A 25,743-nucleotide genomic window follows, 5' to 3' on the forward strand; every position below is an offset into this window, starting at 1 on the left:
CTGATAAGGAGTGCCTGAGGGAGCTGGAATTGTTCAGCCTGGAGGAAAGGAGGCTCAAGGAGGACCTTATCACTCTCTCCAACCACCTGAAAGGAGGGTGTAGCCAGGTGGGGATCAGTCTCTTCTCCCAAGTAACTTGTGTCAGGATGAGAGGAAATGGCCTCAAGTTGCAGCATGGGAGGTTTAGATTGGATATCAGGAAAAATTTCTTCTCTGAAAGGGCTATCAAGCATTGGAACAGGCTGTCTAGGGAAGTGATGGAGTTTCCATCCCTGGAGGTATTTAAAAGACATGTAGATGTGGCACTGGGGGATCTGGTTTAGTTGTGGGCTTGGCAATGCTGGTTGGACTTGATGATCCTAACGCCTTTCCAACCTAAATGATTCTATGATTCTAAAGTTGTTTGCCATTTATTACTGAGAGCTTTCAAGTTTATCTATCTTCACAGACTCTCCATGCCTAAGAGGTCACAGAAATAATCCCTGAAGGTAATGGAGTACGTAGCTACAGTTTTGCACAAGTTAAACCTTAAGTTAAACTCTCCTTTTGGTAGTGTTGACTTTACAGTAAAGTTGGGACTATACCTATTTGACTAGGACAAGGTCATAAAGAACAAACAAGCTTTATACTCTTATTTTTCCAGAGCAGACTACCAGGGAAAGCATCTTTTCCACTGGATGAAGCCATTGGTCATACAGGATGTAAGTTGCTGACAATAATGTCGGTAATGGTAGCTGTTACTTTTGCTCCTGCAGGTGCTAAAAAGTTCCACCTACAGTATTTTGCTGGAAAAAACCCTGCCAATGCCTCTACACAGAGATGGCTCTCAGGAGCTAAGAGACTATTTGTGGCTGTTTTCTTTTTTCTTAGCTACACAAATCTAGAACCTGATCTCTGGATATAATAGCTTCATTTGAAAACTTTTCTACTTATGTTTTAAAGTTTAAAAAGATCTTTATAATATAGAAAGCTCTAGCAATTATAGGATATCTATATACCATTCCTGGAAAGAATAGTCTCATGAGTTTAGGCTCTGTATGACCACCTGAAACTGGAAGCATTCATGGGCAGGAGGGCTTGATATTTATCATTGTTTGGAACTGCAGTAGTGTTTTGCTAGGCTAGAGAAGCAAAAAAGGGATACCTGGATGCAGTGAGAGTGCCCAGAAGGGTTTGCCTTCGCCTTTCCTAAGATCACAACTGTGATGTCGTATTCCCTGCATGAGTACTTCATTTGCATTTCCTGCAGCCACCACGCAGTTGGTTTAATTACTGCAAAACCACGCAGTGGCTCTTACAGTTTCTGTCAAGCTAGTGAGGTTTTGTATTGAATAGTGCTTTAGGGAAAACTGGGTTTGAAATTACCTGTTCCCTTATAGCAATCTGATAGGATTCCCTTTTAGTCCCTCACTGGGATTTTGTCATCTGCTTTTCTTTTTTTTTAACTACCCACTAGGACAACCTGAACAACTCCCTGTCAAACCAAGTCTGTCAGTTGGTTTGGTATCCAGACTGATAAGCAAGAAGGACTATTCAAAGCCTCTAGGTCTCAATAAATTGAGGAAATACATTATGCTGAGAAACTCAAGCCATGGATGGCAGTCACTGCACACTCTTGCAAAGGACAAAAAACTGAACACTTCAATCACTTATCCTAGAGCTCCTAAGAGATGTCACTTCACTGCCACTGGGAAACAAGGAGCAATCTCTGTGAGACGACCAGAAAGACTGATTGGTAGGGTGCTACTCTGTGGCAATCAAAGACCAATAAAGTAGAAAAAAAAAATCTTCCACGTATTTCTGGATATGTTGAGCAATATGCAGCAGTGGTGCCTTCCTCAAAAGACAATTACTCAGAATATGACAAAATCTCATACTCTAAGTTAATTTTGGCATGGAAAGTAAACTCTGAGAGAAATTTCCCTTCTCCCTTTATTTGACCAGAAAAAAGTATAGCTGCTGTAGAACTGTCTCTCCTTATGTGTTTTAAGTATAGTGCTTGGAAGGGTACTGAAGCAATAAATTCAATTTGCAACAGGGAATAGATTCTCTGTTTCAACAAACAGAATGCAAAACAAATCAAATACCATTAAATAATTTTTTTTTCAGAAGATTTGTCCTAATATTAGAAGAGACTTATTTCTTGCTCTAATGAAAAGGGTGAAATACTTTCTCCAAGATGTGCCTTGTCACAACACTGTGACACTCGTAATGAGTGACGTTTTCTCTGGTATTTCTTTTTCCCATGGATGCCATAAAGTGCATCACATGAATATGAAGTGACATCTTTACTACCATGTGGTACTTACTTATCACCCACAATTCCCAAGTTGATTGTTGGATAGCCATGTTCTTGGATTGTAGCTAGGAGAGTTGAACGGTTACTGTCCCGAATCTTTCCTGGCAAGAGGTCATCCTCAGGATTCAGCAGCTATAAAACCAGAAGCACTCTCAGTCAGTCTCCTTGGAATACTGTGCTGTACACAAGTTAGAACTTTTTCTTCAGCTTGGACAGGGTATTTTTAGACACATATCATGAAACATACGTATAAAGTGATTTAGTGAATTTAAATCCTTGAGATATGTGATGTGCTTGTTTAGTCCAATCCTCCATATTGTTTAGCTTGTTTCTACTGGTTCATGTCTGCAAAACATTCTTACTTCTTATGAGTACATGGCTTCTAATCTCAGACACTAGCAATCAAAAAAAACCTTTTAAGTTTTCACATTATTGTTCCTCTTTAAATGGTTTAAGGGAACTTCATTAATATGATTAATCAGATTTGAAGGTATTAATGAACATTTTGAAGTTCATTGTCTGCTTACCAAAAAAGATGTCTTTTAAATACAACAAGCTGCATCTGATTAACAGACAGAAGCCTTTTGCTGAGTTCTTATACCAATTACTGTTTTGGATTAAAAACTTTCTCTCAAGATAGCAGATTGTGGCAATTACCTCACATGTGTTATGTATTTTGGAAGCTAATCTACAAAATGTATATATGTAAATGTATGCTTTATATATATTAGAAATTCTAATGTAGGACACAAAAGGACAATACAATATTGATAGGAGGTAAATAATATTCCTAATAAGAATGTATCTGTCAAAATCACAGCATTAGGGAGTAAGGAAAGAATAATGAAAAATGGAGCATGGGTAAATTTTATGCTTTGGCTTGCAGCTCTGTTTCTGTGAAGATTTTCATAGGATATTAAAGAAACCCACTGTGCAGGGTCTCTTAACATTTTACAAAAGAGAATGCCCACATCAGTAAAGGACCCTTTATTGATGTACAAGAATCTTCAATCATATGGAAGTTACTAATCAGAAAATCACCACCTGTAATCCTTGTAGCTCTAGGGATTTATTCCTCAGTTAGCGGTTTGGTTCTTGCATGCCACACTCTGTTTACGCTATGAAATCTGGCAATAATCTGTATACCAGATGACAAAATTCAACTGATGAAAAGTTTTCAAAATCTTTCAAAATTGAACATATTCAAGCTGTATGAGAATACAGCTACTGAGTTGATATTCGTGGCTGGATTTCAAACAGTTTGTCTTAAAGGACAGTCAAAACCTCTGTGCTGTCTTAACCCACGTATCTCAACCCACGTGTTCTTTAGGTTTTACTCTTCCTATTCTTTCTCTGTCCTACTGCAGGAAGAAATGAGAGGGCATAGTTGCTGGCCTGGGGCAGCACACAACATATATAAACACAGTAAATTAAATTAATCTTAAACCTGATTTTTCTGATGTAATTAAAGCAACTATAAAGCTGGTCTGCTGTTCTACCAACAGGAGAGTGTCTGGATTTCAACATGTGCTACTATTAGAAAGAATTTTGAGGCACAATACTGCAAGAAGGCATTTGGTAGAACTATTCAGTTTTCAAAGACAGCTTGTCTGCCATTTGTGTTATACACATAGAGGGTGTTGCTTAAGAGAAATGACTCGTGGCTGGCAACATGAATTACAACCCTGACTACCCCACAGGTTCTCCCTTGCTGGCAGGAGGAAAGCAGCTGGCACATGGTTGGATACATTACCAGAATTTTGGCAAAGAGAGTGTGAGACCTGTGAGAAAGCCCCTAAGGGAGAAAACACAAGCAGATAATTATGGGTTGATGCCTCACAAAAATAGCTCATGTCAGCATGAGTTGCAGTTCAAAAAGTGAGTCTGCTGGGGAATAGGGTGGAAGTCACGAACCAAAACACTGCCTCAAAAAAAATACAGTATTTCAGACTATAATTCTAAACAAATTTCCTACCTCATTCCCTGTTGACATTACTGCAACCACTGGAAACTTGTTAACTTCTACTTCAGTTACTCCAACAGTTGCTAAGAGACCAATCTCAGATGGGCCCATGTGGGTTCCTTTAGCCAGCACACATTCACCTCTTTTAATGTCATGTCCTATGGGTCTGAAAATCAGGACAGAAAAACAACACGAAAGAGAAACAGAATGAGTTTCAAAGTACCTTTCCTTGGTCCTGCTCCATGGACACTCTTTATTTAGACTGTCAAAATGTCAGTACTAATGATTAAAAAATTACTCTGGAATTTATCAACCTTTCCATACCTTACAGAAATATTTTAATAAATACAGACCTGATATCTTGGCCTGGTCGAGCTTGCACCAGGATTCGAACTTCTAGTTCTTCAGTGCCCTACAAACACAAGGACATCACACATGGTCAGCTGAGCTATTCAAAGAAGATTAATTTCTCATAAGTCTACACAGCTTACAGCACTCATTACACTGAGACATTATGGTTTAAGCATCATATTGTTCTCCTGATTTGTTTGTCAAGGTTGTAACACAATGTGTGCTAAAACTGAACAGCATTTTAGGAAATGCTCTTTATGATGAGCTCACTAGGGGAGGACCAGCACTGAATATGTCGTTTTAGCTTCCTATTTTTTTTAACGATACCTGTGTTTATATAGCTTTCCTATGTTACATCTGTTGATCTGGAATACTGAGTGGATTCTTTCCACTCCTCTCAGCCAACTTGATCTGGTCAAACCATTTCAAAGCTGACACTTCAAACAGACCATTAGTCTGGCAGACAGTAGGCCCATTACATTAGCAGAAAGGTGGAAAGAAGCCATGTGCTGCAGCTATTTCAGGATTTTCATGTAGATTCCTGTAGTGGATACTCCTACTTGAGAGCCTTGTATGAATCAGAAAGGGGCTGAATAAATCTTGTTTATTTACAGTGAACAAGAGACAGTGGCCTGAAAAGTCTGATGCATTTCCTTGTTTGGAATGTCAATAGTTCGGTGATTCATTCAATGCCAATAAATGGCACACGACCTATATTGTTAATATTTAATTTCAAGCCCTGCAAATGGTTTGATGATATATACACTCAGCTTTGAGATAGTGCCAGCCTGTCAGTAGCATAAATCTAACCTTAGACTGGAACAAATTCTGTTTTTACATTATCATGTAGTGCTTCGTATTTAAATACCTCAAAGTTATAGATCAGACACCAATATTACAAGAAAAACAAGGCAGGTCACTTGGAATTCTTACAAGAACAGTAGGGTTGTATTGGACACGGGGACTTGTATCTTTTCTTAGAGGTGATGTGGGCCTCAGTTTCTGGGTTCAAACTAAATGCTCTAAACTAAAGACCCCAAAGTTAAAGCTAACAAATGTGTTATTAGAGACTGGGATTCTGGTTTTTTACTGTGAAAATTTAAACCCCTGAAAACCAGAAAATTATGAACAAAAAATTTCTTACTTTATCCCAGTATTTTCATATGCTTTTCAGAAGCTTTTGTTGCAAACTCTGTTTCTTTTGTACTTGCTCTTTTTGTATAAGAAATTATTTTTGTGTGTAAATGTTCAAATTGGCTGTGCTGGTGCCCAGAATGGCCTTTTGCCCCCTTACTGCCAGCTGAGGCTGTAAAAGACACTTGAGTCTTGCACTAAAAATTTGGGGCAATGGTTAGTCCCAGAATTATTTTATTTTTATGACACTCTGGTGATTGTTCAATAATAAAGATTTGAAATTTCTGTATCTTTGATAACATTTAAAGATGGATGGAAGATTTTAAGGGAATCAAGAGGAGAGGCAATGATACATTTGAGTAATATAAAAGGTCTTGTTTAGGACTCCTGGATTAGGGGAAATAACAAAAAAAAAAGACTTTTGAGGAATTCAGCAATCCCAGGTCCAAAAGGCACTGTGGAAAGTGTGTCTATGGACAACACGGTGATGTACAGAGATTGACACCTATGGAACTGGGACATCCCAGAATGCCTAAGGAATACAACAGAATTCAAGGTGGCTAGAGGGGCTTGCAGAGACACCTGGCATTATGCTGAGAAGATCTTTCCTTTGCTGTGTGTCAGGCAGCATCCTTGCTGTGTGTTAATACATTTTAAACTATATCTGAGTAGCTTGTTTTGGTGGCTGTGGACAGTTGGCTGATACACTGACGCTTTGGCTTGATGCAGGATCTAACTCTTGTTTTGGTTGATCAAACTGGGCTCCTTTCTCCTACAAGGTGACATAAAAACTCAAAATGAAAAGGGAGTAGATGTTTCTTAATGAATATGCATTTGGCAAGCTGATGAGAATTTTTCTTCCTGATGGATAGATGTATTTCATTTCAGGCCCATGACTTCTAAGGTCATTTGGGGAATGTTTGGTATGAAATTTAAGTACTGCTACCACAACTAGAACTCATGGGATTAGTTCCTTTGAAAAGTAAACCCTTTTCAGAAGAACATTTTTCAGATGTTAGAGATTTCACTTCAGTTAAATCCCAGCCCTGAAGAAGTCCTTAACACTAAAAAGAAAAATATTCTTGAAATATGTAGCCACCCAGACAAGAAAAGGAAGAGAAGAAAATAACATATTAATTAAACAATACTAATTATTATGAACAGGATTCATAAAGTGGTATATTCAAGGACAAGCAGAAATGAAAGAGTTCTATCCCATACTTACAGGCTGGAAAAAGAAGCTGGCTGACCGTTTGTGAAAAAATTAAGCACATAGCCAAATAATCTGTTCTCACAGGGAGAGGAGAACATGCACATAAAAAGTGGAAGGCATCCAAAGAAGAAGAAGTAGAAAAATAAAAGGTTGCCACATGTGCTGCTCTGCAGTGTGATAGTCCTCTCAAGATGAGGTGGGGAATGGCCACAAAAGAATTGCTCAGTAAGGTGATTTGAACAATTAACAAGCAGTGAAGGCAATGGTGCACATTGCAGGAAGATAGAATCTATACATATACATCTGTAACCTCAAAGCAGAATTGCTAATTTCAATAATTTCCCTGACAGGAAAAATAACAGCCTAGACAGCTCACTGAGTTCATTAGATGTAAAAACTTATGCATTTAATAAGATTCATAAGGCATGAGAAAGGATCCTGAATGGGTTTCAGTTTTTGCAGTCTTTATCAGTTTTGAGCACTAGAATTCACCTGCTTACACCCCAGCTGCAATCACAATGCTGACACTGAGCTGTGGTGAAATGGAACAGCTTGTCAGAACAGCAGCACTAGAGCAGAGGCTGATCTGAGCACAGAACCATACAGGGTTCATTCCAAAGCTGAACTTGGAAGTTGTGTCAATAAGAGGCGTATCTTCTTGCCTTGAAGTCTCTCAGATGACTGCAAACATGATGATAGTGCCTTGAAATCAGAGTTGGGATTCAGAAGCAAACACAGCAACACAAAGGAAGTCTAAGGTGGACTCTTTGGAATCAAGTTGTCTACAGAGAGCTCCTCTGCTTCTTAAAAAGCACATTTCACTATGTTGAGACAACTGTGCATACAGAATTAGTACTACAGTATTCATATTTTTTCTGTGATTTTTTTCCTGTGTTTTCTTTCTGTGTTCTTATTTGTAGCATCTGTAAGGCAATCCACTAGTATGACTTAAAGGTAAGCTGGAAACCAGGATTATGTCTACCTGTTCAAAACCAGGATTATGTCTACATTCTGGAGGAATATGCACCTTATCTATTTCTTGGTTTTCAGAGGTCTTAAATTCAGTAATGCTCTCATTTTAAAGGAGCACAAATGTCTTTTAAAAACCTTAGTTGTAGTTGAAAAAAACTTGGGAGGCATTTACTTCCCCATTTCATAACAAAGCTTCTTTTCTAAACAGATTTATTGGAGGGTACTTGTAGAAGTATTCTCCAAAATCCACCAAATTCACCTTTGCTGAAACAAGACCCACTCTGATAATACAGAACTGTCTTCATGGCACAGTCTAAAAGAACCCAGGTCATCACCCTATGGATTTTGCGGCACTTAGAACAGTTCACTTTCCCACAAAAAAGCATATTCAGCATTAATTACATCAGCAGTAATTCAATGTATTATTCTGAAATCAACATTTATTTAAACATTTCCCCTTATTATTTGGTGAGATTTCCGCTAGCCTGTATTTTGTATTTTAAAATGTGAATACAGTAGGCATTTGAATTGGACTGTAGGCATGGATTTCCAGGAGGCATTTGCCTTTCACTCAAATCATGCTCCCAAGCATTTCAGAGTTAGCATTCAACACTTTTGATGAAAAATCAGTCAGAACAAGAAGGTCTGTGGTACTGTTATCACAGCTTGAAAAGGTGAGAATTGCCACTAGGAACTGATGCAAAACTCCTCAAACTTCTGAGATTACTGCAGAGCTTTTCTGTATGACTGTCTTTCATATTTACAGGATTGTATCATGTGTCATTTACTGCTGCACACAAAAGCAAAATGAGTTTTTTAACTTGTGACTCACATCATCTGATTCCCTGATGAGCTCTGTATCTTCCACTTGCACCACTGCATCAGCACCACACGGAATTGGAGCACCAGTTGTAACACGCATTACCTGACCAGGCATCACAGTCTGAGTTGGCTGAAAATTAAAAAAACAGAAATTAATCTCCTATTGGAAAAAAAAATTCAAACCACTTGAGCTTTATGTAATTAATCTATCTGAAAGACCAGAATTCTTATTTGCAGCATAACTCTTGATATACTGTGGGTGATATCAACAGGTACAATAAACTCCAGTTCACACCTGGCTTTATTTATATGGCCACATATTAGGTGGCTTCCATTTTTTCTCCTTGTATTTCTATCACACGAACAACTTTGAGAAGAAGAAATATATGATACGCAAAAAAATACTTGGCACAGAAAATAACTGGCTTAGAAATTTAACTGTTAGATGGTGACCTTCTGGAAACTTCCATGAACAAAAATCTAGCAGTTCTCAGTACATAAATATTTTTGCAGAGCGCTCTGGTCGCCAGGGGTGAAATTGCTTTGGTTTGGTTTTGGATTTTTCTTCTGTTTTGTTTTACCAGCACACTATATATGAAGAACCAACATGTAATAGAAAAAGTTACATATATATATATAATAATTGGTTGCAATATAATAATGTAACAAATTGCTTAATTTTTAAGCAGATTTCTGAACACTGAGACAGCTCAATACTAGTTCACAGAGAATACATATCTTTGTGAGGCTCAGTTTAGAATAACCTAAAATTGATATTAAAAAATTTCAGCAGGAGCAGTGCAAAGAATAGAAAAATATCAGAACAACATGATAAAACAAATTATATCATTTTAATAACACTTCTCACGAGGCAGACTATTTTAATAAACACTTGTCACAATCCAGGCTAAAACTGTAATTTGACCATAACTATTTAAGAAATAAATAACTAACAAAAATTCCTACAAAAATGAAACTAAAAGAAGCTGATATGATGACTGAGATTTCATTGTTGGCTCCCCACAGCACTGCAGTAAGCCTGGCTTATTTAGCTTTCACTGTTGTAAGTGAACATGTGCTGCACACAGATCTACGCAGCTGTGATCAGAGCAACACGTTCTGTGTGTGTCACACATAGAACTCACATGCAGATTGACTCTGTATTCCATATGCAGTGCTGGAATACATCCAGGACTTCCCAAACTGTAATTAGCACACGTTTGGCAGCAACCCAGAGGTTGCAGGCAGTACTGCCCAGGACCTGCTCCTGCCCAGCAGGAATTTACTCCATGACTTTTGTCAGGAGGCTGACAGACACGACCAAACTCTAGGCCAGTGGTCAGCATTTCAGCTGCACAATGCTGTTTGCCTTGCCCATTCTTCCACTGCACTTCAGCACTGCCATAAGCTCTGAGAGGTGAATTTTACTTTGAAATGTGTGTATTTCACACTTTTGAGACAGAAGCCCTAGGAAAAGGCTGGGGATGGTTTTTATCTGGCTTACCACAGTATCACAGTGACCTTCGTATTCCAAGAAACAACTGAGCCTAGAACTGATTGAATCTTGACCCTTTTCTGCAGGTAATGGCAATCTAATATCCTTGGAGAAGAACATAAATAAAATCCCACACTTGCCCTATGTCACAGTGTATTTTTAGGGCAAGATTCATGCTATCCTAATGTAGGTATCTAAACCAGATGAAATAAAAACCCCCCACTTTTAAGAAAATGGCATTTATTCCTCACCACAGACTATTCAAGGAGTTGTGGATGGATAGGAGAGATACTGCCATTTATACTAAAGCTGCTTAAAAGGGAAAATAATGCTATCTAGTATGTAATTTTGATTTTTATGTAAAGAAAAGTTACAAAAGGCAAAGCTGACGCCTTGGATTATGTATTTTGCATGCCATTGTAGATATAATCTAACGGTACATTACAAATAGGTAATATTGTTTTGAACTTACTAAATATTGCTGGCTTAAATGACAAATTTCAGAGGAAAATGTATTGCACAAAAATTTTGTCCCATTTAAAAAACATTACAAAGAATACAAAATATCTACTACTGTCACAAATCAGCGCTTATGGTGATATAATGTGCTGTAAGTAACCATGTTTTTGGAGTTTATTGCTAGATGAGTTAATTTTCTGAGATGCAATGATGTGATACATTTAAACAAATTCATGATACAATTGCTTTTAGACCTGGTTATGTTGCTCATATATTTAATTTCCTTTTTGTCTGCTGAGAATTAGATCAGATTAACTTTATGAACAAAAGTCAACCATCAGATTTATTTGTGAATCTCTAGGGCTGTGCTCCTCTGTGACAGAGACTATGAAGATAAAGAAATGATTGCTTCTCAGAAAACATATTAATGTGCAAAAATTTTACAGAAGCTCTTCTAAATGCCTTTGAGATCTCACTTGCAATGGGGCAATACTGGTTTCTGTCCTTTGCCTTCATTACTGATAATCTACTCAATTTTAGTCACTGAATAAAGCCCAGAAATCATCTACTAAGCACAACTCCTATCTCAGGCATTTTCCCCTGCGCATGACTACAGCTGTCCTGTGCGATTCAGAATCATCCATGAACCTTTTAAAAATTGATACAGAAATGTCCAACTTGGCTATATGACCTCCCTACAATTCTCAGTCCCATCTTCTTCCTTGCTACTAGCATTTACATAACCTTTTTCTCTACAGGAGGAGCCAAATCGAAATCTATTTTGAACTCCCTGCTGTGAATCATTCTGTTAATTGGTCTGTAACATGAAAAGCAGAATGTTGCTGCTGAGAGTGACTGAAGGGTGAAATGAGACTGAGGAGCCTTCCAAGGCTATAAATAATTTCTTGGGAAGGAGATGAACCTGAAGATGTGTTTGCCCCAGAAAAAAACTTTGACCAATTATTCTGAGGTCAACAGCCTTGTTTTTCTAACTTGCCACTGGTATTTTCAGAAATAGCCTCTCTTTGCATGCCTGCTTCCCACCCAATTTTTGCTCCTTGCCACAGCTTTCCTATTCCCCGTAATCCGGGAGGACAGACTGTCCCTGTAGAGAGACATTTGTGAGCTCTTGAACTTTGTAGGAGGGAAGCAGCTTCCATTTGCCCTTTTATCTTTTGTACAAACCTGCTGAACTGATTAGGACACTGAAACACTCCAGACCTCTAATGGGAAGTATTCCCCATTAGAGGCAACTTCAACAGTATTGCTTTTAAGCAACACTGTGCTGTGATATTTACCTAGCAAAATGATAATACTGGTGACAGGGGAATAGTGATAGGAGTGATAATTCAGCGGGTTGCTCTGCCGGTTCTTGTTATTTTGTAGTGATCATAAAAAGGGTTGTAAAAATAGTTGTCAAGTCTTTTGGATTCTGGACCAATGGTTGAAAATGCAGTCAGAAGGCTGAAAATATAAGGCAGGTTAAAAAACTGCTGAATTGATTTGCTTTAGTTTTTTTTAGAATTTAAAGTAATTTTACGTATTTTGTACAACAGATCCATTAATCTAAGTTCACACGAATACCAGCACTGAGAAGGTGTCTATTAGAGCTAAGTATAATTCACGATGATGGATGGGACCTAAAGCAAAAATAATTTTTACAATTCTTCCTATCTATCATGATTAGCCATGATATGGCTAATTGCCTATTACATATTTAGAGACAGTTTGAGTCCTTCAAAAAAATTTGAATAATCCTGTCACTGGTAATACTTCTAAAACCTGGTACAGCTTTTGAAATATGTGAATTTTTCTTGGATTTTTTTGTTCAGCAGTCAAAAAGGATGCACTACAAAATCCTCAGTTTTGCCTATTACTCATCCCTTTCTCCATCATTTCACATACAATACACAGAATTATAAATCAGGACTTGAAACAGCTGGAGAAACATTTTGGACTAACTCATGTTTTCCCTGAACATGGCTGGCAGGTATAATTAAATGGACAGAATAACAGTAGTTGAACATAACTGATTTCTTCCCATTACTCCAGCATTAGTACAGAACTTTCATTAAATGTGCTCTTGAATATGAGAGCAAATCATGAAATGCGTCTTTTCATGAATATTTATAGAGCACAGCAGGTCACAAACAGGTCATGCCTCAACTTGCTTTTAGAACCAACCCATTTATCTGCTAAGGTGCACAAACACACTTCTCACAAACCAGCCCCAAACCAGGCTGCTGCCAGGCTTCCTCAAAATTGTTCTGATCTGTTACCCATCTGTAAAAGCTTAATAAAAATTTTATACACTTCATTTTGCAAGTATCAGTGTGAAAAATGGAAGCATGTTATGAAAACAGTTATTGGGCTGACATCCTTTAAAAATCTGTCAGCAAGAGGGAGTTAGATCATACTGTTCTCTGTTTATGAATTGTTGCACCACTAGAAATCTCATGTCCTCCAACATTGTACCAGGGCAGAACATTTCTGTATGCACTCCTATCAGACATGTCAGCACAATGCTCTGAAGTATTTTGGGATATCCTTGTTAGTTCCTTATGTAACTGTACTACCTCACTTTCTGAAATCATGTCCCAAGGCACATAGCAGGAGGGTCAGTGCAGCTGTGTCCTACTTCACACCACATCCAAGACTATTGAATTCTGGAGCACTAGCAAGGCTTGTAAAAATACAAAGCAAAATCTTGCAGAAGAAAAATACTTTAATAAAAGAGAAAAGAAACTGTGCTTACCTGCTCACCAGCCTGGGATTCCCCTATAATGAATCGATCTCCTGGGCCATCAGCAGCTGTTAAGAGGGACAACACAAATAGTAAACACTGAACCAAAACAAATGATGGCATTATAAATTAAGAGCAGGAGAAGAGCAAAGATGATCTAACATTCAGTTCCTCAATGTTAGCATGACTAAGGTTATAGAAGTTCTGCAAATATTTTACCTTTTAGGTCCTTTGAGGTGTGTTTATTATTTTGAAAAACACAGGTTCTAGAGAGCAGAGTATTTTTAACTGAAATTTTCTGGGCAGTATGAGGTCATGTAAATGAAGACTAGGAGGAATTACATTAATAACAAAGATTTAAGGGTGTTCATGACAGTACTGCAATACTGAAAATTAGGAGTCAGAGATCACTGATTTAGCAAGTCTTCAGGACTTCCAATTTAGCAAATCTGCATTTTTACAGGGACAAGGAAGGCACAATTACTAATGACATTTAAACTCCTGCCTGCCTCAAAGGTCTTTAAGCAAGCTGCATTAGTGGTATTATAGGCTTTACCATGGTGGGAAGCATGTGTGAAGCACAAGCAACTCTGCCTTTCCAAGCACAGCAGTCATGCTGCCAAGAGTGCTCAAAGTAGGCTCCAACGATCACATTTAAATCTGTGCTAATTTTAAATCTGTAGCTGTCAAAAGTTGATTTCCTAGAGATGATGTCTAATCAGTGACAACCTTTATCTTAATAACTTGTGTTTTACTTCAGGAGCCCTGTATATACACTTAGGTAACCTTGTATCAAGAAGAACTACTCTCAGGAAGGATGTCTATTCAATCTGTGATTTATCACATTTGTACTCATGCATTGGCTGCAGCTTTGCAAATCATTATCATTATCTATGGTATTTAGTCATGTTTGAGGACTAATAATTAACTTTGCTTTAAAAGCCTATCAAACAGACTAATCTATGAGCTTTAGAGTGAACTCTAAAATAAAAAAGTAGAAAAGGACTCTTCAACTAGATATCCATGAATGATGCATGTAATACTACTGAAAAGTTAGACCTTCACTGAAAAAAATGCACTTGGTTAATTCAGCAAAAGAAGAGAAAGAAATCTCTAATAGCTAAATTATTTTAAACCTGATAAAATGGTACTGAACTAGATTTTATTCCCCCACTAACAATAATACAGAGACAAAGTTTATAGATGATGCACAACTGATATAAAATGAGAAAAGAACAGGGGTTTGGGCAGATGTTATGCCATTGAAAGCTAATCCCCAATCTTTCTGTAAGAAGTATCCATTAATGTAGTAAACATTGTCTCTGCCTAAAAGCTTTTTTTTTCACATCCTAAGATAACAGGCTCACAAGAATAATAAGAATAGAACAAAACAGTATAGCAGAACAGAATATAATATAATATATAGAACAGAATAGAACACTCTGATCAATTCAGTGCAAAATGTAAAGCAAATTATTAAAGGCATTGTTCAAATGCCTTTGACACACAGACAGGCTTGGGGCATCAACCTACTCTCTAGGAAGTCTGTTCCAGTGTCTGCCCACCCTCTTGGTGAAGCAGTATTTCCTGATGTCCAACCTAAACTTTCCCTGGCTTTGAACCATGCACACATGATGTCACTGGCCACCCTGTGCCCTTCCCCTCTGCAGGAGCTGTAGAGAGCCACGACGTCACCTCTCCACATACTTTTATTCTAACAAGACAAACCCAAAGTCCTCAGCTGCTCCTCACAGGACATTCCTTCCAGCCCTTCCACCAGCTTTAGTGTCCTTCTCTGGACACATTCAAACATCTCAGTGTTACTCTGCTTGAATCCACCACCAAGATTAGGGTTTGTGTGCTGGTTCTGACAGAAATTGTTGAAAATGGTGTTCATGATCACTCTGCTCATTCTGCATTGTTACTGAGACTGTACTCGTGCTTTGCCTTACCCTGCAGCAATCAGGCTACAAAACAGCACTGGCTTGATCCCAAGGCCCTTGTCACTCAGCATTCTACTCAAAGCTCACTCTCTTAGCTTTTCTCAGTGTTACAATACCTGTATTTCTCTGGCTACATATGCACTCCCTTCCTGCTATTACTAGTCAATTTTGGTCTGTCTGTCTCTCTCACACACTCATCTTGTGGACCTGAAATTTTATTTTTATATCAAATGTATGGGGAAGCTACTGGGTTAAATCCATTGCCTGGGTCTGCAGACAGTTTATATCACGAGCAGTTGCTTTCCATGGTTTCAACTGCCAGTAACAACAAAGGTATTTAATGTCCCTAGAAGAAAGTTTGCTATTGTGTACAAATTTCAACATGATGTTATGATGATTCAACCACTGACACAATTAAATCACTACTAGTGTGATGTTCAATTCTGTACATTTTAGATTTCCTTCATAGACATATGAGGTGAGCATCAATATTCTCACTTTACAAAAGGAAAAACAGATGCACAGAGAAGCAACTGGCTCAAGATGATGCAGCACCTAGTGGCAAAGCAGAGTATGAACCCAGGTCTCTTGGGAAATCATATTTGCTGCTTGAAATGAATAAAGATATACAACTAATTTTATTTATATATGGCAGCTGCAGTATCTTTAAAGTAAGAACCTCTTTTTTTGAGGTGTGTCCATAAGAGAACATTATGGTAAGTTTTTTGAAAATTCTTTGAGGTAATCAATACCTGTAACAGTTCAACCAAGTAATATATATATAAGAAAATCCTCATTAAATCAACAACAGAGGACTAGAAGATGAATCCATAATTAGAAGTAGATGTTCTGTTATTGTCCTGAATTCTAAATATTTCCAAGAAATTCGCGAGCAACAGAGGTGCACATGATACTGTGCACGTGTATCCACTTAGAAGATCTGAACTTGGCTTTATGGCCTTCCTTCAAGACAGTTGCATTTTATATAACTGTGACCTCAGCAATGATCTGTATCAAATCAAACTAAAATAACCCCTGCTGAATCCAAAACAGGTGAATTAACATGTTATAAAGTAACAGACACTACACTTCACATCCACGAAGCAAGTGTTTACCTCTGACAGCATAACCATCTTTTACTGATGCTGGAAATGGTGGTAGATTATCTTTTGCATATACATCTTGAGCAAGGACTCGCCCCATTCCATCTAGAAAAAAGAGAAAAGACCATGCTCTGTGTCAGTACAGTGAGTGAAAGGGGGAAATGAAGTTAACAGCCATGCCCTCCAATAGGTGAAATGTATGTGTATGGGACATACAGATCTCTCAGGCTTTTGATTTTTGACTCTACAGACAGGAAAAAAGACTAAAATCTGAAAGTAATGATAAGGGATTTAAGTCTGTGCTCCTGGTTATGGTGAAACTACTGACAGTAGATCTGAATGCCAAGTATCCAAACTCGAAGGTGATAGCTCTGATTAAGGACCAGCCAGAAAAACAAGTATTTGTTTCTTCAGGACAAGTTCCCCCTAAGATCTCTTAAATATACACATTTTCTTTATTTTCCTTTAATTTTTATTAAATTTCTTTTTAAAAAACTTGTAAAATGACATTTTAAAAGTGAATCTTGTGCACAGAAGGTGAGAGGTGATGAACTGAGAACAATAACAATGGACCAGTTTTCATAAATTGACAAAGAAGTTTCGCAATAGATTAGCTTCACCTAATTGTTGAAAGCATTTCTGCTTAATGGAGGGTGAGTGCACGTAAGTGTCAGAATTATTTATATAAATTTATCTGTTATAGTTCTAAATATTTTAATAGCTGTTTCAAACATACTCTCTCTCTTCAATTAGCAACTATGACTGATGAGTTGTAATTTGGCTCAGCCTGCCTGTAGAGACTGATATGAATTACTTCACCCTCATTCAAGTGGCTGGTACTTTTATGACACCAGCAAGAGCTTTATTTTTTAGTATGATATGGAACAGAGTGGAAAATATGTAACTTGCCCCTTGATATAGTGTGAGAGAGGAAGCAGACTTATTACATGTGTGATTAGATGTGCTAGGAAGGGACACATGGGCCACAACTACTGAGACTGGCTTGATTCCAGTATGTCTGAGCAGAAGAAGGGAAGCCCTGCTCATAACAGAGGCCACGGCTCCTAGGGGGCATCGTGGCACTGCAAGGCAATATCCAGCTGAAAGTATGACTGAGTAGATGCATGATTATTTCTGCCAGGAGAATTTGCATGGATATGTGCTCTAGAGATTATGACCTTTGAAACATGCCAAAAAAGAGGAGTGCATCAAGAGTGTTTCTTATTTTGCAGACAGGGAAGTCTGCGTGGTTCCGGATTCACGGGGAAGGCAGAAGAGCTAGCGCCGCCCGCTGAAGGGACAGATTTGGTTAAAAAGTGCACCTACTCAAGCTGAAAATGTTCAGCTCCAGTGAGGTGGTGTTACAATGAAGATTATATTTTACTTATTAACATAAAATGATTAAGTTACCAATTAATTACTGTAACTATAACATCATTGTGCGCACATCTGTATGTATCAACTTTCAGCCTCAAGTTACTATTCATGCTGCATTGCTGAAATAAGTATTGCCATGAAAATGCTGCTGAAACCTGTTAAAGCAACTAGAAAAGCACCTTTGTAATGGCCATTAATTCACCTGTGCAAATCTGCAAGTCAGCGCCTGTGATACACAATATAGAAGTTATTAGAAAGCTCACAAAAGCTTGTACACTTGCACTGAGTAAAAGAATGCAGACACAGACATTTAAATTATAGCACAGAAAAGGCAGCTATCAAAGGCCTAGCAAAACCACCCTTTGTTCATAGATGCACAAAATCTCATACAAAAGTGATACTTCCAATTTTAGCAGGCATGTTGTGCCTTCATTTTGCTTCTTGTCTGCATGCAAAATCACACCAATTAGAGCAAAGTTGAACGGTGTGTTCTTGGCATACTGCCATGCAATATTTGAAAGGAATAAATGGGAATAGCCAATAATGGGAATGAGTTTCATTAGAAGAAGAAAAATGTAAGAATTATTTGCTGAAGCAGCCTTAGGCAATTAAAATGAAGCAAGTCAGCAACTAGAGGACAAACTTGATTACCTCTGTACTCTCTTTCATTTAAGAAATTATTCTAAAAATACAGTTTGACCCTATTTTGATTCATTCTAATTCAGAAAGATATTCTGAATTATTTTAATGTCATCAAACTGCCCCTTGTGATGCCCATAGCTTTCTGACACAAAATGGAGGATTCCATTAAACTCACTTTTAAAATATGAGTACTCGTTAAGCTTAGGTGGTGAACCTGGTACAGTTCTGTGAAGAATTTTGATTTCTCTGGGGCACAGCAATAAGACAGATCTTGTACTAGGAAGTGACAGATTTTGTAAATACTGCCCTGGTAGCACTTCAGTGTGATATGAAAAGTCAATGCTACCAAAAGAATCAGTTAGGCTCTTGGACTAGACCAGAATAAATGTGCTGTTCTCTGCCTTAAGCTCATAAAATGTAGATGCTTCTGCATTATAATTTTATTATCAATTAAACTTCTGCATCTTCTTCATTTCAGAATAATCATGATTGTGTTGTCTAAAAACTTAACCTTACATGCCCACAGAGCTATACTCAGGTAACTGCATTTATTTGGAATAAAAGCCTAATTGGGGGATGGCAGGTGAGAAATATGCTTCGGATGCCTTTGGTTTATGACACCTTTGTAAAATGTTTTAGTACTGTCCATTTTTTAAAAATATGAAAGAGGTTAAATGATCTATACAGTCACTGAGCAACACAGCAGTGTGAAAGTCATGTTTCAAAAGATAACTTCAATAACCCTCTCCCTTATGCTAGGAGAGAACAGATAAATCTGTGAGACTACAGCATACCTTGACTTAATCAAGAACAAAATCAGGACTGTAATGGGTATTTGTACAGAGTAACATTTAGCAGCTTTATTTAGGAGCATGAATGCTGGGAAATATGTTTAGTTTTAACTACATAAGGTTAAATTAATTAGGCAATTAGCATTCCTAGAATTTTGCACATTTCACTTTCCTTGGAGAGAAACTGTGCTCCTGAAAGACAGTTTTCAGAAGCTCAGTGGTAATTCAAGACACAAAACCACAAAAAAACCCCAAACACAGCACAAGAGTGCTTTTCTAAATACTGTTTCAGATCTCCAGAACTAAATTTTTACAATTTTCAGAAATTAAATGTATATTAACAAAAAAACCCAAAGTACTTGTAACGAATTGAAAATTTGGTTCTTAATTCATTACACTCTTCAAAATTCTTTTATGAAACACGTAAGTGCACACACACACATCCCCCCCATACAAAACAACTCTATGCATTTGTCTGTATGTTATGTAACATTATGGTAATCATCTAAGAACTTCTGGAAATGCACTTCCATCTTGAGATTTGCAGCTGTAGACTAAGAGAATTGAATTTGCAGTGTCACAGACACAGACATGTTGTTTAGGCTGTCTCTTATAGGCTCAGTCCTGAAATCTCATACTATATACTTGGAAATCTTACAGTGCTAAAATAACTGTATACTACTTGAAAAATAAATTGCAAGAAAGATTTTGCACTACAGTGCAAAAATATGAAGGAATTGCTGGTATAATTATGTGAACATTAAATCAAGAATCTGTCTCTGAACCTACTAATGTTACCATCAATCTTGTGTTTTGGGTGAGAGGGAAGAGGGTCAAAATTAAAGTGATTCAGCAGAGTCAGTTAATTATTTTTGAAAGAAATAAGAATGCCAGGAATAACAATACATATGTTCTGGATTTAGAATCAAAATTTACTTTATTCAAAGAAGAATAATAATCCTACAGTACCTTAACTGTATCTAACATACCAAAAGAAATATTTGATGTGCTTATTTTTCAGGGAGGCAGATGCCAGTCTTTCATCCTTTATTTCAGGAGCTCAGGGTTGCACACCTAGCATTTATTTGGACTAAATGTACCCAAACCCGCAGCTCATCATATTGTTCAGTGTCTTAGAGAAGACACTTAACTGACAGCTACCCAAAAAAGCCCAATAGTTATGCTCAGGCATTTATGCCTTAGTGCCTTCTAATCTGCACACCATTATGGAAGTGCAGGGTGTATTATGCATATTCCTTGTTGATCCAGTATTGGTGCTGTTCTGAATGCAGGATATGGAGCATTTTCTCAGAAATCCTGCTGCCAAGGCACAGGGGAGCACTGAACTCTGCTTAGAGCCACTAAATGCATAGGTGTGATATTACATACAGTCTGCTAAATCAGTATGCCAATATGAAGACATCTTGAGGGCTTCTGGTAGCACAAAGAATTGGCAAAGAGTATGGAAACTTTGAACTTCCAAGCCAGAAGACAGAATATGGCATTCAGAAACCGTTTGTGCCTCTCCACTGTCTGTAGCACACCAATGTCATAAATGGCTTTGCCTTTCGAGGTTTATAGGTCCACAATCTCTTCACTCACCACTTTACTTTTGGACACCCTGGAAGAATCCCTGGAAGAAGTTTCTGCTTCCCTACCTAGTTTAGGTTTACTTGTCAGCATATTTCCTGTCATGGTTTTGATATATGCTGAGAACATTCTGCCAGATAACACCTAGGTTTGATGTTTGGAATAACAGAAGCTTAGGGAGGCACCTAATAGATGCTATGAACACAGTATTTCAGGAAGGAGGATAGTTTAGCTGAATAAACATGAGAGGTGCCTTACCAATTCCTTTTAGGGCCAGAAAATCACTTCTTCTATCCCTACCTATTCATGAGTATAGATACAGTCACAAAGTCTGACATTTTGCTTGCTGTTCGGTGGTTTTGAAGTCAACCTCACCATATAAATCAAAACCAGTAACTCTTTAATTGCCAAGTTTTGACAGATGAAACATTAAAAGGAAGTAATTTCAGAAAAAGATCACAGTGGTAGAATAGAAAAGGAATTGTATTTATGAGGAGGAAAATTCTGGAATGACTAGTAGGCTAACTAGAAATTGGAAAAAGAGACTGAAATGAACTGTTAAAGATACAGACATAGGAAAAAGTGATCTGGAATCAATAATCACTTTGCTTTGATCATTAATCTCAGGAAAGTGGCTTAGTGAGAATCTTCCACAGTAAGATGACAGGGGGAACCAATCACAGTACACAGCTTAGTGTTACTTGGCATCTACAAAAGTGTACTGAGGCACATTCAGGTTGAGTATAATATGTTTGCTGCAGATAATACAAACAGGAAGAAAATTAATTAATGTATTTTATTAGCGTTCCATTACAGACTCCTTCAGGAAGCACCATTGAGTTCAACTGACATTCTTCTAACTTTGAAAGATTTCCCCTATTACTGGTATTTTGTAAAGCAGTTTCTCCTGGAGAAAGCACTGTTTCAGACACCTCACAAGGTTGATAAAAGAGCAAGGAGGTTGCCCAATAGGGAAATAAAGACCCTTATGCTCACAAAGAATCCAGCTTAACATACCTCTGTAATTGATGATTTCTGTTCCAAGCACTGGGGTCATCTCCAGAACTGTGATGAAGGCCTTGTCCATAGATGTCAATGGGAATGGAGACATGCGATGTCTTCTTGCTACCTTGGTAATGTCAACAGCGCTGTGACCTGCAAGGAGAAAGAACAAGTGCGTGTGTGCTACATTCGTGTAGTGATGTTCATTTAAACCATTTCACTGAAACTCATCTGGCACTTTGGAGTAAATTAGATTAGTTATCACTATTGAGCTTTCATGTCCAACACTGGGAAGACATTGTACTCAGCTAGAATCCAGAGAGTATATATCCTTATCTATAATGAAGAACATAGTAGAAGTCTTGATGAGCATGAAAAGATTGGTTAATCTGAAAGAGAAGCCCTTCTAGGTGATGTAGTATTTTACACTGAGGATGATAAACTGAGACAAATTCAGTTCTGTGAACTCAGGACAATTCACTCCATTCTGTTCTGCACAATCACATCTCAACATGCTCTGTGCCGTGCATAGATAAAGCACAACAATGGACTCTGTGCCAGTGAGCCTACAATCCAAGAGTGAGATGGGAGTCAAAAGGTTTGAAAGGAAGACAGGGAGAGCACAGTGAAATCACTGGGCAGTCAAGTCAGCAGACAGTGTCTCCAGCTAGTGGGCATCCTACCCATTGTCAAGATTTTGTCATCTTTACCATAGTAAAGTCTTGTTTAAATGTGTGGTTAGAGTGAAGGCAGTAGGACAACTTAAGGAAAGCTTACTTTTCCCGATCACTTCTAGCAGTAATTTCTCTGCTACTTAAAACTCACTGCTAGCTACTTCAGAAACTCACATTTCACTTCTTTGAACCTTAAGAAGTGATAGAATTCACAGGTTTTGAATGCTTCAAATGATCCCCAGAGAACAACCTTCAGACAAGCAAGTCTGTCCCTAATGCATGTCATCTGCTTAAGTCAAAGGTTCTGTTAAAATCTTCTGAGAAATACATTTTCCAACACAGACTTTTTGAAAATAGATAAAATTTCCTAATCTCTGACATCTTTTTTCTAACACCAGAAGTAACATCCATTATTTCTGCAAGAAAAGCCAGGAAAATATAGCCCCTTTAGGTTTAAAACTAGCACGAATAACATTAATGAAGAAAGGAAGAAAGAAGCTGGTATAACTACTAACCTTTCCCTCTCCCATTTTTTCCTACAATCAAAAGCTAACTCTTCTATTGGAGGTATCACAGACTTAAATAGACACAGAGACAAACAAATGATTTTTTTAAAATTATAAAATTACTAAATGGTACTTTAATTACACAAAAATTATATTAATTCCTCAGACTTTAGCAAGTTATCTTTCACTAATGTGAAATGTCAGATAGCTCTAAAAATAGCTACTTACATTAAGCTGCATTTTGTACAACAAAATAATCCTCTAGCTTTGAAGCAGCTAATTCAATTGGTTGCATAAGGTAGAAAATTCTTGACAGCCTGCTCTTTTACCACCAAAACAACTTCCTAGTCCTGTTATTATACATATATATATACACACTCACATATGGTGGATCAAATTTTAGACTAGAAAAGATTCCCACAACACAAAGAAAAAGAATTGTGCAAATTAAACTAGACATCATTTGGATCAAATGTGAATTCTTAACCTTTGCATTTTTTGGTTTGGTTCTATGTAATCAAACATTCAAATTCATGTTCAAATATGAAAATAAAAATAATGTATATTCAAGTTGAGAATGTCCATTTTCATTGTCTTTGAGTGTCAATTCTTGCCCATAAACCCACCCACACATGATCATTCACTACAAAACATCACAAGCAACACAGATCTCTGTGTCATTAGAAAAACAACTTGGAAGAATAAGTGAAAAGGTGACTCTCCAGTAATACATGAACATAATGAACTATTTATGGTTTTACCTTTGGACTGGATTTCTCTGTCTTAAGTTACTAAATTTCTGCTGCAAACCCACTTAGTCCCACCTCTGACCTGACTATCACTCGCTGTCTTCTGAGCAGTCCTGGTTTCCCAATAGAGCTATGAAGTTTCTGCACTTACTTGCTCTGAGGATGTTCTCCTTGCTGCTGCACCTAGACTGGACCTGCAGAGAGAGCACAGAGTCTATGAGCTACAGAAGTTAACAAGAATGCAAAATACAGAGATAAAATGGGCAAGCTCCTGGGATCTAAGACAGAGGCTATACATATTTTCAGCAACATTCTTACATATTTGGCATAAGATAAGTATATTTAAGCAGAAGGGTAGTAGCTGATGGTCAGAATCTGATACAACCAATTTGATTCCACACTCCTCCCATAAAAAACAAGGTGGCCTAAGGACAGTAAGAGAGAAAAATCAAAGTGCAGTGCTTAAAATTATGTGTTAAGCATCAGTTTTCAACAGAAAATCCACATTTCTTATACAGCTGTAATTACAGTAGCTCTGAATCTAGGTCCTGTTTGATGATTAGACAGAATACTAACAACAGTATATGACCTGATTTTAAATTCTATTGCTGATATTTTCAGGTACTGAGAGTTCAAAATATTTCATTTCAATTATGTTGATTCTGGAGATGTTCAGTAAGAATTATTCACAACTGTATTGGCAACACACAAGTGCATAAATGGCTCCTGGATGGAGCTGATAAATTTACTCTGCTCTTCCTGTTTGTTTAAAAGAAATGCTCTGCTCACTATGAATTTTATAGTGGAATTCTACTTTTAAAAGTAACTGTGTGAGAATGACATGGTTTCTCAATAAACCCTCTTCCTTGATGCTTAGCTACCATTGCGCTATTCCAGATAGATTAGTCTGACTACAGGGAAATTGGACAATTCACATTGGTCTGATATTGTAGTAACACTGAATATTTACAATTCTGTTTACCATGCAGATTTAAAAAAGAATTGTTCTTTTTTAAAGAGTATCAGCCCTGTAAACACAACACAATTTATATTTTATCTGTAGGGAAGCATCACTTCTTGTTAATTCTTCTCAGGTTTGGAAAGATAGCAGCATATATAATAACCCTGAAGTTGCAGGTTTTCAGGTGGACTACTGTCAGGCCAGATGATTGAACTGGCAGCACTCAAATTAAAAGCATTTTCTGTGGACAAAACTCCAGCTAAAGTAAACTTCACAGGAAGACAAACCTCTGAGATAGTAAGAACTGAATCCTTCTCTTTTTTACTTTATTGGCAAAGGCATTTTAAATCTCAATGAGAATACTAATAAAGTAAAAGTGTGCACATGTAGTGAAAGAAGTGGAATAGCACAGGTGATGCTGAGGGTGTAATTTCCCAGCAGAACATCTGTCTGCTGCAAAAGCAAAGGAGTGAATCCAGATCATCTTTCAGACCTCACTCGGGACTTGCAGTCACAGAAAAATTGCCTGGAAAATGAATATGTATGATCTAACAACTGATGAAGAATGATAAACCTCCAACCCCTCAAAAGCTGTCTTCAGAAAGTAACAACCATTTAAGGCTGAAGCAAACTGTGCCCCAGCTTCTAAACCTCTTTCTTCTGTTCCACAGCAGCTTGCCCCAAATAGATAGTCACATAAAAAAAATTGGAATCTACAGCGCAACACAATCTACTTATTGTAATGGAATAACTTATGGAAAGTAATGTTGCAACTTAGAGTGGGTTATGGTGTCCTTCCCTGAAAAAAACTCTCGTTTAACAAAAACAAACAGAAAACTCCCAGACCCTCCCTCCCCTTCCCACCAAAAATACTATACAAGAAAACTGCAAACAAAATATGATGCCCAAATTTGGCCCAGAGTTGTTTTACCAGATTTCAAAGGCATAAAATAA

General features: G+C 37.5%; 1 protein-coding gene across 8 annotated transcripts in view; it reads right to left on the reverse strand.

Annotated features, from left to right (window-relative positions):
- GPHN (gephyrin) overlaps positions 1-25,743 on the reverse strand; it is a 274,022-nt gene that overhangs the window by 25,967 nt on the left and 222,312 nt on the right. For all 8 annotated transcript variants that reach the window (XM_063398778.1, XM_063398783.1, XM_063398782.1 and 5 more), the window contains 8 exons: positions 23,980-24,022; positions 21,915-22,052; positions 16,510-16,602; positions 13,464-13,519; positions 8,765-8,884; positions 4,616-4,674; positions 4,275-4,428; positions 2,310-2,431 (listed from right to left, as the gene is read on the reverse strand). In XM_063398778.1, coding sequence (XP_063254848.1) covers positions 2,310-2,431; positions 4,275-4,428; positions 4,616-4,674; positions 8,765-8,884; positions 13,464-13,519; positions 16,510-16,602; positions 21,915-22,052; positions 23,980-24,022 — 785 coding nt within the window. The remainder of the gene's footprint in view (positions 1-2,309; positions 2,432-4,274; positions 4,429-4,615; positions 4,675-8,764; positions 8,885-13,463; positions 13,520-16,509; positions 16,603-21,914; positions 22,053-23,979; positions 24,023-25,743) is intronic.

Source organism: Prinia subflava, chromosome 5, assembly GCF_021018805.1.
Source record: "Prinia subflava isolate CZ2003 ecotype Zambia chromosome 5, Cam_Psub_1.2, whole genome shotgun sequence".
NCBI lineage: Eukaryota > Metazoa > Chordata > Aves > Passeriformes > Cisticolidae > Prinia > Prinia subflava.